The sequence below is a fragment of the Equus quagga genome, chromosome 13 (assembly GCF_021613505.1).
Source record: "Equus quagga isolate Etosha38 chromosome 13, UCLA_HA_Equagga_1.0, whole genome shotgun sequence".
Classification (NCBI taxonomy): Eukaryota; Metazoa; Chordata; class Mammalia; order Perissodactyla; family Equidae; genus Equus; species Equus quagga.
In genome coordinates, this window is record NC_060279.1 from 17741743 (window position 1) to 17757085 (window position 15343).

Below are 15343 nucleotides of genomic sequence, written 5' to 3' on the forward strand. Positions count from 1 at the left end.
GTCAGTTTCAGGCTGTAATCCCACCAGGTTATATATTGACTTGCTTATTATCTCTTCCCGTAACCCCTAATCCAGAATGTAAATTCCTTGATAGCAGGAATCTTGTGTACTTTCTTCACTGCTATATCCCAGGTCCTAGAATAGTCTAAGATATAGTAGGCCCTCAAATATTTGTTGAAGGAATTAATGGTAAATTCTATTCTGCAGCTATTTTCTATCAGCAAACAAAGTGGTTACTCTGGCAGGTGTCTCCCCCTCCCCCAGTCTTCATGTTTCAGGAGTTAGAAGACTTTATGTAATATTTTCTCTCTCATGTGGTTAAAATAAGTGGTCCTCTCATGAATGGTTTATACCTGCACAGTCCAATACAGTAAATACTAGCCACCTGTGGTTATTGTGCACTTGGAATGTGGCTGTTGTAACTGAGGAACTGAATTTTAATTAGATTTTATTTAATTAATTTAGAATTTAAAAATTTATGCTTCATTGAGTTGTTGAAACAATTTGGGTGTGTAAATCTACCTTTCAATAGTAATTTTATGAAATCTACACGTCATATATTTCAGTTCAAAATTACTTACTTGACAGTTGCTGTGATTGTAAAATAAACACCAGATTTTGACTACTTAGTATAAAAAAATTGAAATCTTTAATAATTTTTACATTGACTATCTGTTAAAATGCTAATGTTTTGGATATGTTAGGTTAAGTAAAATACATTAGATTAATTTCTCCTGTTTCTTGTTACTTGTTTTTAAGTAAGAAGAAATAGGTTGCATATGGTAACACATGTAACTCACATTATATTTCCTTCTCTTGGCCAGTAGTTAGTATAGGCCATGAGGAGTTTTTATCGGAGGATTTTTACTGTTAAAAATTTTTGTGTATGAAATCGTATTTGCCATCTTGAGGTTTTTATTTAATATATACTTTTTAAATACATGAATAGTATCTTAACTACTTTTATTCAACATATTTATTCAGGAAAGACTAGATAATGAAGCACTCTTCCAGGCAGTTTTGGGGGCTTTAGTATGAATTACGCTTTTGGAGGTTGATTGAAGAAATAACACCTTAGGATGTAATATGTGCTGTAAGAGGTACAGATTGAAGGGTTGGGACCTCACAGAAATGTCTGAGGAGGTTTTATGAAGAGTATATCATCTCCCTAAAATAGGAAGAATTTTATTGGGAACTGGAGAAGGATATTCCAGGCAGAGAAAATATAATAACTTTTTTTAAAAAGACACAAGAAGAGTCAGAAGTGTCTGAAGCATAGTTCATGAAGGGGAAGGTGTAAGGAGACAAAGTCAGAGACTAAATTGGGGGATGTTGAATGGCAGGCTGTTTAGTTGAGGCTTTATCTCTGGATAAATGGAAATTCGTTTAATGTTTTTGAGCTGGAAATTGATGTGTTTAGAATTGTTTGGTATGATAAATTTGGGAACTCTGGAAGTAAAGTCATGCAGACCGTTTGAGGAAATTGCCAAAATCCATGTCAGAGACAGTGAAAGTCTGAATCAGGGTACTGAGAAACATCTATGAGAGAGAATACACGGGTGTATCAATGGGTCTTTAGTAACCGGTTAGATATGAAGGGGGAAGGAGAGTTATTGATGATATTGAAGTTGGCCATGGAGAAATGGTAGCACTTTTCATGGAAATAGGGAGTAAAGGTACGGGTGTTGAAGGGAATATTTTGTGAATATCTGTGCTGAGATGCCGCATAGGCATTTGGAATGGGGCCATAGCATGAGCTAGGCTGGAAATAATTGACTTCATAATTGTCTTCAGTAACAGTGAGACTTGAATCCACAAGTAGGGAAGGAATTATAGAAGTCTAAGGATATCAGGGCCAGATTCTTAGGGAACCATGTATCAGATGATAATAAAGGTCAGCTTCTATTCTTAATAATTCTGTTACTGTATATAGGTGGAAGCAGAAAGAAGAAACAAGGGGCTGGCCCGGTCGCACAGCAGTTAAGTTTGCACATTGTGCTTCGGCAGCTCAGGGTTCGCCAGTTTGGATCCCAGGTGCGGACGTGGCATCGCTTGGCAAGCCATGCTGAGCAGGTGTTCCACATATAAACTAGAGGAAGATGGGCACGGATGTTAGCTCAGGGCCAGTCTTCCTCAGGGAAAAGAGGAGGATTGGCAGCAGTTAGCTCAGGGCTAATCTTCCTCAAAAAAAAAAAAAAAGAAAGAAACAAGAAATAACCTATCAAAAAGGTGGAAGGGGCCAGGAAAAGCTAAGTTTTCCTGAAAAGCAGAAAGTTTTCCTGAAAGGGTTGCCCTAATGCAATAATTCTCAAAGTGTGATCCCCAGACCAGCAGCATCAGCGTCACCTGGGAACTTGTTAGAAATACAAATTCTTGTGTCCTGTCTCAGACCTGCTGAACGGAAACTGGGGATGAGGCCCAGCAATCATTTTCAAAAGCTCTCCAAGTGATTTCTTATGTGGGCTAAGTTTGAAAAAATGCTGATACAGTATAGTATTGGATACTGCTACGAGTTCAGGAAGTATAAGGACTGAGAAAAAGCTCTTAGATTGGACAAAGTTATTATTAACTCTTGAGAGAATTTGTTTCACTAATAAGGATGGAGGCCTAAATGCAAGTTTAGAAGTGACTAGGTGACCAGAAAGTGAACCCAGTAGCTATATATTATCTTTTTACAAAGTTTAGAGGCAAAGAGAAGGATGGTTGCTTGAAGGGCATAGCAGGATCAAGGGGAACTTTCTTAGATTAGAAGGACTGAAGTACGTTTTATGTTTGGGGCTTCAGCAGACTTAATGGAAAAGGGCATTTATTTTGTAGAAATTATGTTAGTCTGAGCTGTGAAAGCTTTCTGTGCAGAAAGCATTCTAACTATAAAATATTTAGAAATTGGCTTATAGGAGACTTGTTTTTAATTGTTTTATTACAAATGTATATATACATTGAATAAAATTAGAATGTTATGATAAAAAATTTTGTAATATTAAATTGCCACCAGCACTATTCACAATATCTCATCTGTTTTATGAGTGTAGAATATGCATTTATGCATGTACAGGTAATATATTTTAATCAGATTATGTTCATATGGCATATACTCTTTTAAATCACGTTAATTGAAGTAATCATTATATGTAATAAAATGCACACATTTTAAGTGTACAGTTATGAATTTTTATGAACACATACCCCTGTAACTAGCGTCCTTATCAAGATATGGAACATTTCTCAATCCCTCAGAAGTTCTCTGTCAGTCCCCTTCTCAGTCACGCCTAACCCTGCTTGTTCCTCTTTGCCTCAGGCAATCAATGTTCTGATTTTTATCACTATAAATTACTTTTGCTTGTTCCGGAACTTCATAAATGGAATAATACAATATGTACTCTTTTGTGTCTGAATTCTTCTGCTTGACGTGTCTTTTGAGGTTATCCATTTTGTTGCACGCGTTGGTAGTTTGTTCCTGTTTACTTCTGAGTAGTATTCCGTTGTATGACTATACTGCAGTTTGTTTATCCATTCACATTTTGATGAACCTTTGGGTTGTTTCTAGTTTTTTGCTATTGTGAATAAAACTTCAAGAAACATTCTATAAAAGTCTATTTGGACATTTGTTTTCATTTCTTTTTGTAAATACCTGGGAGTGGAATTGCTGGGTCATATAGTAAGTGCATGTGTAACTTTACAAGAAATTACCAAACTATTTTCCAAAGCAATTCTGACATTTTGTACTCCTGCTAGCAGTGTTGCTAGCAGTGTATGAGAGTTCTGATTATTCTACATCCTCACCTACAATGCTTGGTGTTGGTAATCCTTTTGATTTTCACTATTCCGGTGGGTACGAATTGGTATCTCACTGTAGATTTACATTTCCCAGACTATTAAAGATGTTGAGCATCTTTTCATGTGCTTATTGGCCATTTGTGTGTCGTCTTTTGTAGTGTCTCAATCATTAGCCAGTTTTTAAAATTGGATTCTCTTATCTTTGAGTTCTTTTTATATGTTTTGATGTAAATCTTTTGTGTGTGTATACTTCTATGTGTATCTGTTTATATATATCGTCCAGTCTGGCTTGCTGTTTCACTTTATTCATGATGTCTTTTGAGGAGCATAAGTTTTAAATTTTAATGAATCCAATTTGTTGGTTTTTTTCTTTTCTTGAATCTTTTCTTGAATTTTTTATTTACCCTGGGGCAGTGAAACTTTTCTCCTAAATTTTCTTCTAGAGATTTCATAGATTTAAGTCTCACTCAGTTTTAATTAATTTTTGTATACACTGTGAGATATTATTTGAGGTTAATTTTTCCAGTTTTTAGATTTTTATCCAGTTGTTCCAGCACAACTTGTTGAAAAGATTATTTTTCCCCATTAAATTGCCTTGGCACCTTTGTCAAAAATCAGTTGGCTATACACACAAACACACATTCACATGCATATGTATACACATACATAAAAAGACGAGTCTGTTTCTGGACTGTGTTCTATTCCATTGATCTTTATATATGTGCTTATACCAATAGTAGAAGGACACTGTTTTGATTTCACAACTCTATAGTAAGTTTTGAAATCAGGCAATGTAAGTTCTCCAACTTTATTCTTTTTGAAAATTGTTTTGACTATTCTAGGTTCTTCCATTTCCAGATAAATTTTAAAACTAGCCTGTCAGTTTCTACCAGAAACAGCCTGCTAACGTTTTGATTGGCATTGTATTATAGCTATAGATCAGTTTGGGGAGTATTATATTGATCTTTTAAAAGAATCAGCTTTTGGCTTTTTGTTTTCTGTGTCTTTGTTTTCTGCTTTTCTTTATTTCCTTCTATTTAATTTTTGGTTTAATATGCTTTTTTTCCCCCCAAATAAGATAGACACTTAGATCCATGCTTTTAGACCTTTCTTTCTTTCTTTCTTTTTTTTTTTTTTGAGGAAGATTAGCCCTGAGGTAACATCTGCTGCCAATCCTCCTCTTTTTGCTGAGGAAGACTGGCCCTGAGCTAACATCTGTGCCCATCTTCCTCTACTTTATATGTGGGACATCTACCACAGCATGGCTTGCCAAGCGGTGCCATGTCTGCACCTGGGATCCGAACCGGCAAAACCCAGGCCACCAAAACTGAACGTGTACACTTAATCGCTGTGCCACCAGGCCAGCCCCTAGACCTTTCTCTTTTAATGTAAGCATTTAAAGCCTATAAATATCTCTGACCACTGCCTTTATTGAATCCTACACATTGTGTTTACATTTTCATTCAGTTTAAAATATTTTCTAATTTTCTTTGTGATTTTTTCTTTGACCCTATGATTATTAAGAAATGGATTGTTTCATTTCCAAATAGTTGAGAAATTTTCCAGCTCTCTTTCTGTGTTGATTTGCAGTTCTGTGATTTTAGTTCTTTTAAATTTCTGGAGACTTATTTTTTGGTCCAGCATATGGTCTATCTTGGTGAATGTTCCATGTGCACTTGAAAGAGTGTATATTCTTCTGTGGGGTAATATGTTCTATAAATGCCAATTAGATCTGTTTGGTACAACTTTACTAGTTTTCTGTCTACTTGCTCTATTAGTTACTGAGAGAGGAGTTTTGAAATCTCCAAATAATTGTACATTTATCTATTTTTCTTTTCTCTATTTTTGTTTTATTTCTTCTGTTACTTACGTCCTTTTTTTGTTTTGTTTTTTGGGTTGGTTTAAGGTTTACAATATGCGTTTTTATATTATACAATTTTATGTATAATAGAAAATTTTACAACAGTATACTTCCATTTCCTCTCCTTTTGTTATTGTCAAACATCTTCTGCATTTATTTTAGACCCCAGACTACAGTGTTATTTTTATTAAAAGTCAGTTAACTTTTAAATGAATTTAAAAACAAGGAGAAAAAGTTATTTTATATTTACTTACATATTTATTATTTCTGGCACCTATCTCTTTGTGTAGGTCCAGGTTTCCATCTGGTATCATTTTCTTCTAGCCCCAAGAATTTCCTTTTTAATATTCCTTATGGTGTTGATCTACTGACATCAGGTTTCCTCAGCTTTTGTGTTTCTGAAATGTCTTTATTTCATCTTCAGTTTTAAAGGATATTTTTGCTGGATATAAAATTACAGATTGACAGGGTGTTTTTCCCCCTCCTTTCGTTACTTTGAAGATAGTATTCCAGTATCTCATTGTCTTCTGGCTTGTATTTCTTCTGATAAGAATTTGGCCATCATTGTTATCTTTATTATTTATCTCCTTATTAATCTGTCCTTTTTTTCTGCCTGCTTTTGAGATTTTATCTTTATCATTGATTTTTTACCATTTGACTGCCATGCTTTAGTATGGGGTTTTCTTTTGATGTTTAAATGCTCAAGGTATATTGAGCTTCTTAGATCTTTGGGTTTATAACTTTCATCAAATTTTGAAAATATTTTGTCATTATTTCTTCAAATATTTTTTCCATAATTGATCTGAGCTAGATTTTTTTTTTTTTTTGAGGATGATTAGCCCTGAGCTGACTACTGCCAGTCCTCCTCCTTTTGCTGAAGAAGCCTGGCCCTGAGCTAACATCCGTGCCTGTCTTCCTCTACTTTTTATACGTGGGATGCCTACCACAGCATGGTGTGCCAAGCGGGGCCATGTCCGCACCCGGGATCTGAACTGGCAAACCCTGGGCCTCCGAGAAGCCACCAGACCGGCCCCATGAGCTAGATTTGATATGAATTCTTATCTTCTTGGGATCTGTTGCCCAATTGAACTGGCAATTTGATTTTGTTAATATGGTATAAAGTTGTAAATGTTACTTACTACACATTTAGCAACTAAAGAGGGAATTTTTTTTCTTGCTGAGCAAAGAAGAACTTAAATACTGGATTTTGAGTGATGTTGGAATCACAAAGAAGCTACGTTGTATCTTTGCTTTTAGAGGAGCTGGATGGGAGAGGATAATAAAATTTAATCTTACTTTATGTTCAGTGCTATCTAAGAAAGTTGTATAGTGTAAAAATTTGTCCTTGAAGATATCCCCTCCCCTTTTTTTTAATCATATATTCAGGAACTTTTTCTATGAATAACTTTGGCCCTAACATGTGGTGAAAATTACTTGTGGTGATGACGTAGAGTCATTCCAGAGAACATTCTACCATTGCCATTGAAGTCTGTGTGTGTTTATTTCTCCTGTGTAATTCATGCAAGAAAATAGAGTAAACCTGTGTTATCTGGTAGTTATCTTATTAATCAAAATTTTCTGAAAGTTAGGATTTTTGTTTTGCATTTTGAAGAGAAGGAAGAGAGAGTGGGAAGAACAACTAGAGAGACGTCCTGGGACAATCTATGCTAGAGGCCAAAATAAGGAAGATTTCCTGGAGAAGAATTTTTCAGGTTTAAGGGAAAGGGGATATGGATGGGTCTTATGCTGTTAAAAAGGCAAACTCTGAATAAGTTATAAGCAATAAAGTATTCACAGTTTAGCTTTGAATATCTGAATTGTTGAAAACTGAGGTCAGTTGTGCATCATGGAATAATGAATAGAAATTGTTTATGCTCTGGAATTCTGATACACCTGGATTTGAATCCCAGTCTTAGCACTTACTATCTTTATGATCTTGGGCAATTTTCCTAAAATCTCTGAGCCTTTGTTTCTTTATTTATAAAATTGGAAAAATAGTAATTATCTCAAGTTGCTATGAAAACTAAATTGGGAATAGTTTATGTAATCTACTTGTTATTCAGTAGGCCCCCAATAACTGTTAGTCATCTTTCCTTCTCTGTATATTCACTTTAAATTTTATTCTTTCATTCATGGACTTTTTTTCCTTTTAAACGTGCAATATTTAAACAAACCCCTATGGCATTCATGAGACTCTGTTTTCAGCCTTTTTTTTCCTCCATTGAATCTTTCCATCTTATTATTTATCGCATTCCATCCCATTAAAATATGTTATGTATCCCATCTTAAAAAGTTTTTTGACTCTCACATCTCCCTCCAGCTACTGCCTCTCTTCCCTGGATAAAGATGTCTAAACTCAGTTTTAGTCTCAGTTCCGCTCCTCCTATTTTCTGTTGAAGTCAGTCTATGGGCTTGTGCCCCTACTTCTCCACCGAAATTGTTCTTGATATCCTCAATGACTTCCACATTACTAAATCCAATAATCAGTTCTCAGGCCTCATTTTACTTGATGCATCAGCAGCATTTGTTGATTTTGCCCTCTTTCTTGAAGCTCTTTCTTTATTTGGGTTCTAGGACACCATGTTCAACAAATTTTCCTTTCACCTGTCTGGCCATTAGTTCTCAGTCTGTTTACTGTTCCCTTCTCATCTCTAGCCTCTGTATACTGATGACTCTCAAATGAATATCTGTAGTCTAAACTTTTCCTTTAAGCCCCAGACTCTTTAACTATCAGTTACATTCGTGGGATGTATACTAATCATCTCAAACTTATCATTATCAAAAATAATAGCAAGTGCTTATATAATACTGTGTGCCAAGTATTGTTGTCCCAAAGTGGACTCTTCCCCCATACCTACTGTATCATCTTTCTCTTGTTATTGAATGGCAAATCCACTATTCCAGCTGCTTAGACTGAAAACCATGAATGATTTTTGATTCTCCTCTCTCTCTCTTTATTTTTTATTCAACAAATGTTCTTGGTCAGAGTCTGATTACATCTTACCAGCTCCACTGCTGCCTGCTGGTCCAAGCCTGTCAATGCTCAACATAGCAGCCAGGTGGAACCTGTTAAAATCTACATTAGATCATATTGCCTCTTTGCTTTAAATCTCCAAAGTTTCCTGTCGCTCAGCCCATCTAACTCAAGTTGGATGACTCAGTCATCCAGTGGCTCACCCTGACCCTGAATGGTCCAAGATGACCTCACTCAAATGTCTGGAGCCTCAACTGTGGTAGCTGTGATAGGTGGGAAAACTGGGTCTCCTCTTTCCAAGTGGTCTCTCATCCTTAGCTTCATAACATGGTGATGATGTTACAAAGGGGCGAGCCCAAATACCCAAGTGCTTATTAAGCCTCTGTTTGTGTCACATTTGCTGAAGCCCCCTTGGCCAAAGTAAGTCACATGGCCAAGCCCAGGGTCAGTGTGTTAAGGGAGTTCACAAGGGTGCAGATGCCAGCAAGTGTGTGATTCACTGGGGGTCATTAATATAACAGTCTTCCATCTCTGTGATCTTATCAGGTTTAATTTGTTAAATTATTTGATTATAATACAGCACCCCTTTATTCAGATAGGAAAATAATAAGTAAAAAAAGAAGTCTGACTAGATAAAACTGATGTCTGAAAGTATAGGCTAAATAGTAGTTCTTTGGTGGAAAAATCAGATTTGACTTTTGTATATCTCTTATTTTTTGATTTCAGAGACCAAAACAAGTAGGGAATACTGTATGTACCATAATAATGTACAGATTCTTTTATTTTGTTAAATCAGAGAGTATCTTAAATATTGTTGGTAGCTGTTTGAGTTAACTACCTTGGCCATCTTCCATGTTATCCCCCTGTTCCAAGTTGGGAAGTTGTGCTTTATTTGTCCCTAACCTAAATTTATATGGTGTTTTGCCTTATATAAAGGACTGTTTGCTGTTTCTTTTTCCAGTCTAATTTTTTTTACCTGTCACTTCTCAAAGGATATAGTCACACCCTTGTTTTCTTCAAATCAACTCTGTTCTTTGTCATGTCATATTGTCGTCTCAGTTATTTTCTCTCATTCTTACCATTTTCCAATAAGTCTGGTCTGTTATTACTTACGTTAACACTCATCTTAATTGTAGTGTCTACTCATATTTTTGCTTTCACTTTCCTATCTTTGTTTGAAATTCTGTTAACCTTCTCTTACCATTGTAAGTATGTGCAGTCTTTGATTACTTTATTATGTCTTCAAGGGTAGTCTTACCTGACCTTTTATGTATTGAAATACTAATTTTATTAAAAATTGCCTTCCTTTTATTTTTCCTCTTTATTACCTGTAAGGCATTTAGTTATTCATTTTTAATGCATTAAATAAGTGGTTTATATTATCTTGCTATTTTATTTCAGGAAGATACAGGGATTGTTGTATAGATCCCAATACGAAGAAAACAAAATCTGAATATTTCAGAGACCCAAGTAAATGATCATGGACTTCTCTAATTGTATAAAATAGTAAATTTTCTGAACTTAAAAGGAAGTATGTTATTCCTGGTTATCAATAAGATGAAAAACCTTTCAAATTATTTTCTTGGAAGACTTTTGAAGGTGTTGTCAATGTTGAGAAACCTTGAATTTTTAGGGTCTTGGCCTTTTGAAAGACTGTTTAGTCCAAATTAGCATGTTTGTTTGAGCAGCTTGCTGTCTGGCAGGCGTTGTTAGGCACCAGATATGCAAGGTTAAATAGACAGTCTCTAGTGGAGGAAATGGGTAAACAAATAACTTCATCATAGTGCAGTGAGCGCCGTAATAGAAGTGGGCATTAAGATGCACTGGGAGTGCTTGGCCGAGCCAAGGCCCTCTTACAGGAGTTGCTGACTCTTAAAATAAGAGAAAGGGTAACCAGACAAGGAGGGAAGAGGGCGGGCATTCCAGGTTGAGCGACAGAGCATGAATAAAGATACTGAAGGGGAAAAATAGCAAGGAACTGAAAGTAATTTGGTTTTGTTGGGTCATAAAGTGTAAAGTAAGGAGCTGTGGGACCTTACATGCCGTAGTAAGGAGCTTGAGTTTTATCATGGGCTATTTTCTCTCAGTCTTTCCGCTAAAGTACAGCTAAGTCACAGGAGATTGAATATATGCTTTGGAAGTATGGAAACAAAGTCCACATAGACCTTCTGCATGTTTGACTGGTGTTATATTGTTAAAAATTAAGAATAACTTTGTCTTCTATTCTAGAATTGATAAGTGGAAGTTCTTAGCTTTAATTTCCTAATTTATAGAATGAGGATAATAACAACATTTCCATCTTAGGATTGTTGGGAGGAGGAATAATATATATAATGATGATAATAATGACAACGACAGTAATAGCTAACTTTTTTTGAGGGTTGACTTACCAAGGAATGGTCCTAAGTGCTTTATTTCTATTACCTCATTTAATCTTCAGAACATCTCAATGAGGTAGGTACTTTTATTATCTCCTTCTTACTTCTAACAAAACTGGAGCATAGAGAAGTAATTTTCCTAAGGTTACATAACTAGCAAGTTGCAGAGCTTGGTTTGAACCCAGGCAGTCTGAATACAAGACACTTAACCACTACATTATACTCCCATTCTATGAGACCATGCATATAGAACATTCAGCATAGCATCTGCCACATAATAATTGTAAATGTAAGCAGTTATCAGTAGCCAATAATAATTACTTAATTTACTTGGTCCAAATCTTTGAGTTAAATATATGTCCCCAAGAAATTGTGCTGTTTTTTCTGTGGCTTAACTCTGGGCATACCATTGAATGCAGACAGTGTGACACCCAATCCCATGCTTTTAACCACTACTTTCTGCTGTTTCCTCCTTCCTTGTTGGTCTGTCTCCACAGCAGATTTTAAATCCATGGCAAGGGGGCTGGCCCAGTGGCACAGCGGTTAAGTTCTCACATTCCGCTTCGGCAGCCCGGGGTTCACCAGTTCGGATCCCGGGTGCGGACATGGCACTGCTTGGCAAGCCATGCTGTGGCAGGTGTCCCACATATAAAGTAGAGGAAGATGGGCACGGATATTAGCTCAGGGCCGGTCTTCCTCAGCAAAAAGAGGGGGATTGGCGGCAGATGTTAGCTCAGGGCTAATCTTCCTCAAAAAAAAAAAAAAAGTCCATGGCAGGGACCATATCTGTTTTGCTCATCATTGTATACCCAGTCCTTAACACTATATCTAGCACATATAAATGACCAAATCATTGTCAGTATGTGAATGAAGATCTAAAAAGCTCCCATTTTCAGCTGATCTTAGAATTTAAGCATTATTCATACTACCTATAATGTGATTTAATTGCTTTACGTGTTTTTTCTTGGGTAAGCAGTCCAGTTTGGACCAGCCACCTGCTCCTGTGTTCTCCGGGGCACTCTCACCTTGGTACTACAAGAACTCTGCTGGGTAACTGGTGTCTGTTTGTCCTGTAGAAGTCACTCAGCTTTCAGACAGGGAGGGAGATTAGGATACCATTTCGATCTAAAACTAGAATGTTAGAAATACACAAAACAGAATTTTAAAATGTGTATTCTAAGAAACTAAATACAAAAAGGAAAAAGAGCTTTGATATTTTTCCTTTGCCTTTAACATTAAATCATTTCAAATAAAGAGAAATAATTTAATTTTCTTCAAGGGGGTTCTCTGTTATTGTGGGTTAACTCATATTTTCCTCCTCTCCTCTGTCTAGAATGTCTTAAACCATTCTACCTTATGAGAAATTGGATGTTCTTGCAGATAGTCATTGTGGGAGAAAACGTTTCATTTAAGTCCCAGATGAGGACCGGAAACTTGAAATCAGAGGAGCATCTGAAATCAAGTAATATTAGGTAGGATAAAAATTACAAGGGATTTCTACATGTTTGTATTCCTTTTAGAGATGTGTGTTAAAGTATTCATATTCTGTGAACACTAATAGAGTTAGAGACTTTCTGAAGCATTTGATATTGGCCAAGATGGGGGGGAGGGGAGTGCTAAAGATTTTTCTTTACTTATGTGGCTTCATGAGAGCTTTGGCATATGTTTACTTTGTCATGAACATTTATATCTTATAGTCCAAGGAAATTTTTTAAACATTTGCTAAAGTAAATTTAAGAAATTTTTATGTATGAGATCTCTGTTTATGGTAAGCATAGGGACATGTGATCAATCTTGTAGATTATCCTTTAGAATGGAAATTCCTCTGTTTTGGGTTATATATATAGCTGTTCATTTGAGTACAGGGAGCAACAGCTCTTGGTTCTCTATGTCAGCATGGATGTAGTCGGACCTCCTAGGTCGCTATACAAATAGGTATATGATAGTATGCTAGAGAAGCCCTCTCTAACCACATGGTCAGGTAGTAACTCTTGTCATAGCAGCTTGTATCAGTTTTAAGGACAGAACGTGTGAAAGTGCTTGATCTCAGAGATGTGGCTTTTAAATGAGAAGTGATAGTTGCCCCTAGAAATTGATAACATGACAGTGATTCCTATAGCCAGATCACTCCAGAAGACCCCCTTTACTCTATAACGCTTATGAGCTCTGGAACCAGACTGCAGGGTGGAACCCAAGCTCTGCCCCTTCCTATTTGTGTGACTTCAGGCAAGTTATTTAACCATTCTGTGCCCCCATTTCCTGACAGATTTGTTGTGAGAAGTAAAGATTTAATAATATATGAAAGCATGTAAACAGGACCTGGCAAATACTAAGTGATCAAACTATTATTATTGGGCTATTAGTTAATTATTAACAGATGAATTTAGAGTCTGTAATCACTTATCATGGCATTTCTATATTTATAGTTATGTAATCAAAACTAATGTTTGGAGAGAAGTGAAAAAATATAAATTCTTTTCCAGTTTTTATGTATGTACCTCTGGTTTTATTTTCTATGCATAGTACGAATGTGGTCATCATGACTTTCAAACAGTTTGTCTTTTGTCACTTAGCATTATGTGGTGGTAGATGACCTAGAGTTTTTGGCCTCCACCTTGGAATGTTGTCTTCTTCAACCCAGTGTGCTACTTCACAAAGGATCCTATGTCAGTAACCAGATTAGCAAAAGTAATTTGGTGGTCACTGAAGCATTCATGTCACAGTTGGATTACCCTTCCCTCTTGGAGTTATCACTTAGGTTCTTTTATCTAACTTACTTGTGGTCTTATTTGTTCCTCATAGCAACTCTGAAAGAGAGTTTGTATCCTGTTTTACAGATGAAGAAATTGAGGTTTCTTGGAAAGAAGCTCCAAGGTGGCACTGCTAATATGTAGGAAACCAAGATTCAGACCTAAGTCTTTTTTATTGTATATCATTTCCTGTTACATAAAATTGCCTCTTCTATGATGCACATTTTACTATTCATTAATTCAACAAAATTTTATACCAGGCAGTATCCCAGGTGTTAGGGATACAGGACTTAACCATCTTCTCCCTCACTCCCAGTGGCTCTTCTCCTTCTCCAGTTGTCCTCTAGGTATATATCTCTATCCTTATACGCAACCATGTTGTTTTGAAATTGTCTGAATGTGTCTTTGTATCTTCCACTCAACCTTAAGTTCCTTAAAAGTAAGTAGTACCTACCATCATTAAGGCTAGCATGTGTATTATTATTTTGATTATATAGAGTAAAAATATTTACCTGTTTTAATTTGCACTTACTAGTTGTATTTCCTTTTCTGAATTAGTGGTTTGGTCCTCTGCCCATTTATCTGTTGATGCAGTCATGTACCATAGAGCAACATTTCAGTCAATGACAGACCGCATATACAACAGTGGTCCTGTAAGATTAGTACCATACAGCCTAGGTGTGTAGAAGGCTGTGCCATCTAGGTTTGTGTAAGTCCACTCTATGATGTTTGCACAACAACAAAGTCACCTAATGATGCATTTCTCAGGACATATCCCCATTGTTAAGCAGTATGTGACTGTGTCCTGATTTATTTTCATATTAATTTTTCCATTGTGTCTGATCCATATGGTTCTCAGCACTTTTTCTCAATTCTTTTTTTTTTTTGCCTTTCGTAAGGTTCCCTTTCTTATTCATTTTGTAATTATCCCAAAGATTCGTCATTCTCCTTAGTTTATCTCCCTCAAACTTTCAGACACTGATCTGATCTCCTACTTTATCTCTGAAATCGAGGCAGTGTATCTGTGAATTCTCTTGACATCTCTCCACCCCACACTACAGCCAAATTCTCTTAGCACATTTCTGCGTAACCTTACTTCCCTCCAGTTTCATCCTGACTCTTTTTCAAAGCCAATCTTGCTCCTGTCTTATTATTCACATTCTCATCTCCTTCTATCTTTTCCAGACCATGCTTTATCACTTTTGTTCTTTCTTATATCGTCAACCTATTTATTTCTCATAGCTTCGTTTCTTCATTCTAGACATGCTCAGGTCTCTCTCACTGAAAAAAAGAAACTTTTCTTTACCCCTGGCTCCCTTCTCAGTTTCTTCACTCCCCAGTGTCTTAGGAGTTGACTTAAACTTCTCCTTCTCATTTGTTCTTCAACCCCATGCAATTTGACATTGTCTCTTCTCTGGCAAGACTATTGTTGACCCTCATTTCACCAAATCCCACATAATTTCCAGTCCTCATAGTACTTTTCTGCTTCCTTTGATATTGTTGACTGCTCTCCTTTTTTGTCTTTTTCCATACACCCCTCTTCTTTTGCCCTCACATACCTGTTTGATAGTTTCTTCTTGCTGGTCTTCATGGACTTTGTTTT

General features: G+C 36.2%; 1 protein-coding gene across 7 annotated transcripts in view; it reads left to right on the top strand.

The window, feature by feature from the left end:
* Positions 1-15343, top strand: part of SMG7 (SMG7 nonsense mediated mRNA decay factor) — an 84036-nt gene that overhangs the window by 23302 nt on the left and 45391 nt on the right. For 5 of the 7 annotated variants that reach the window (XM_046681437.1, XM_046681436.1, XM_046681442.1 and 2 more), the window contains exon 2: positions 12324-12462. The exons of 1 other annotated variant lie outside the window; for it this stretch is intronic. In XM_046681437.1, the coding sequence (XP_046537393.1) occupies positions 12347-12462 (116 nt within the window). In that variant the 5' untranslated portion in view covers positions 12324-12346. Of the gene's footprint in view, positions 1-12026; positions 12041-12323; positions 12463-15343 lie in introns of those variants that run through there. One more of the 7 variants, XM_046681439.1, reaches the window with a different exon arrangement.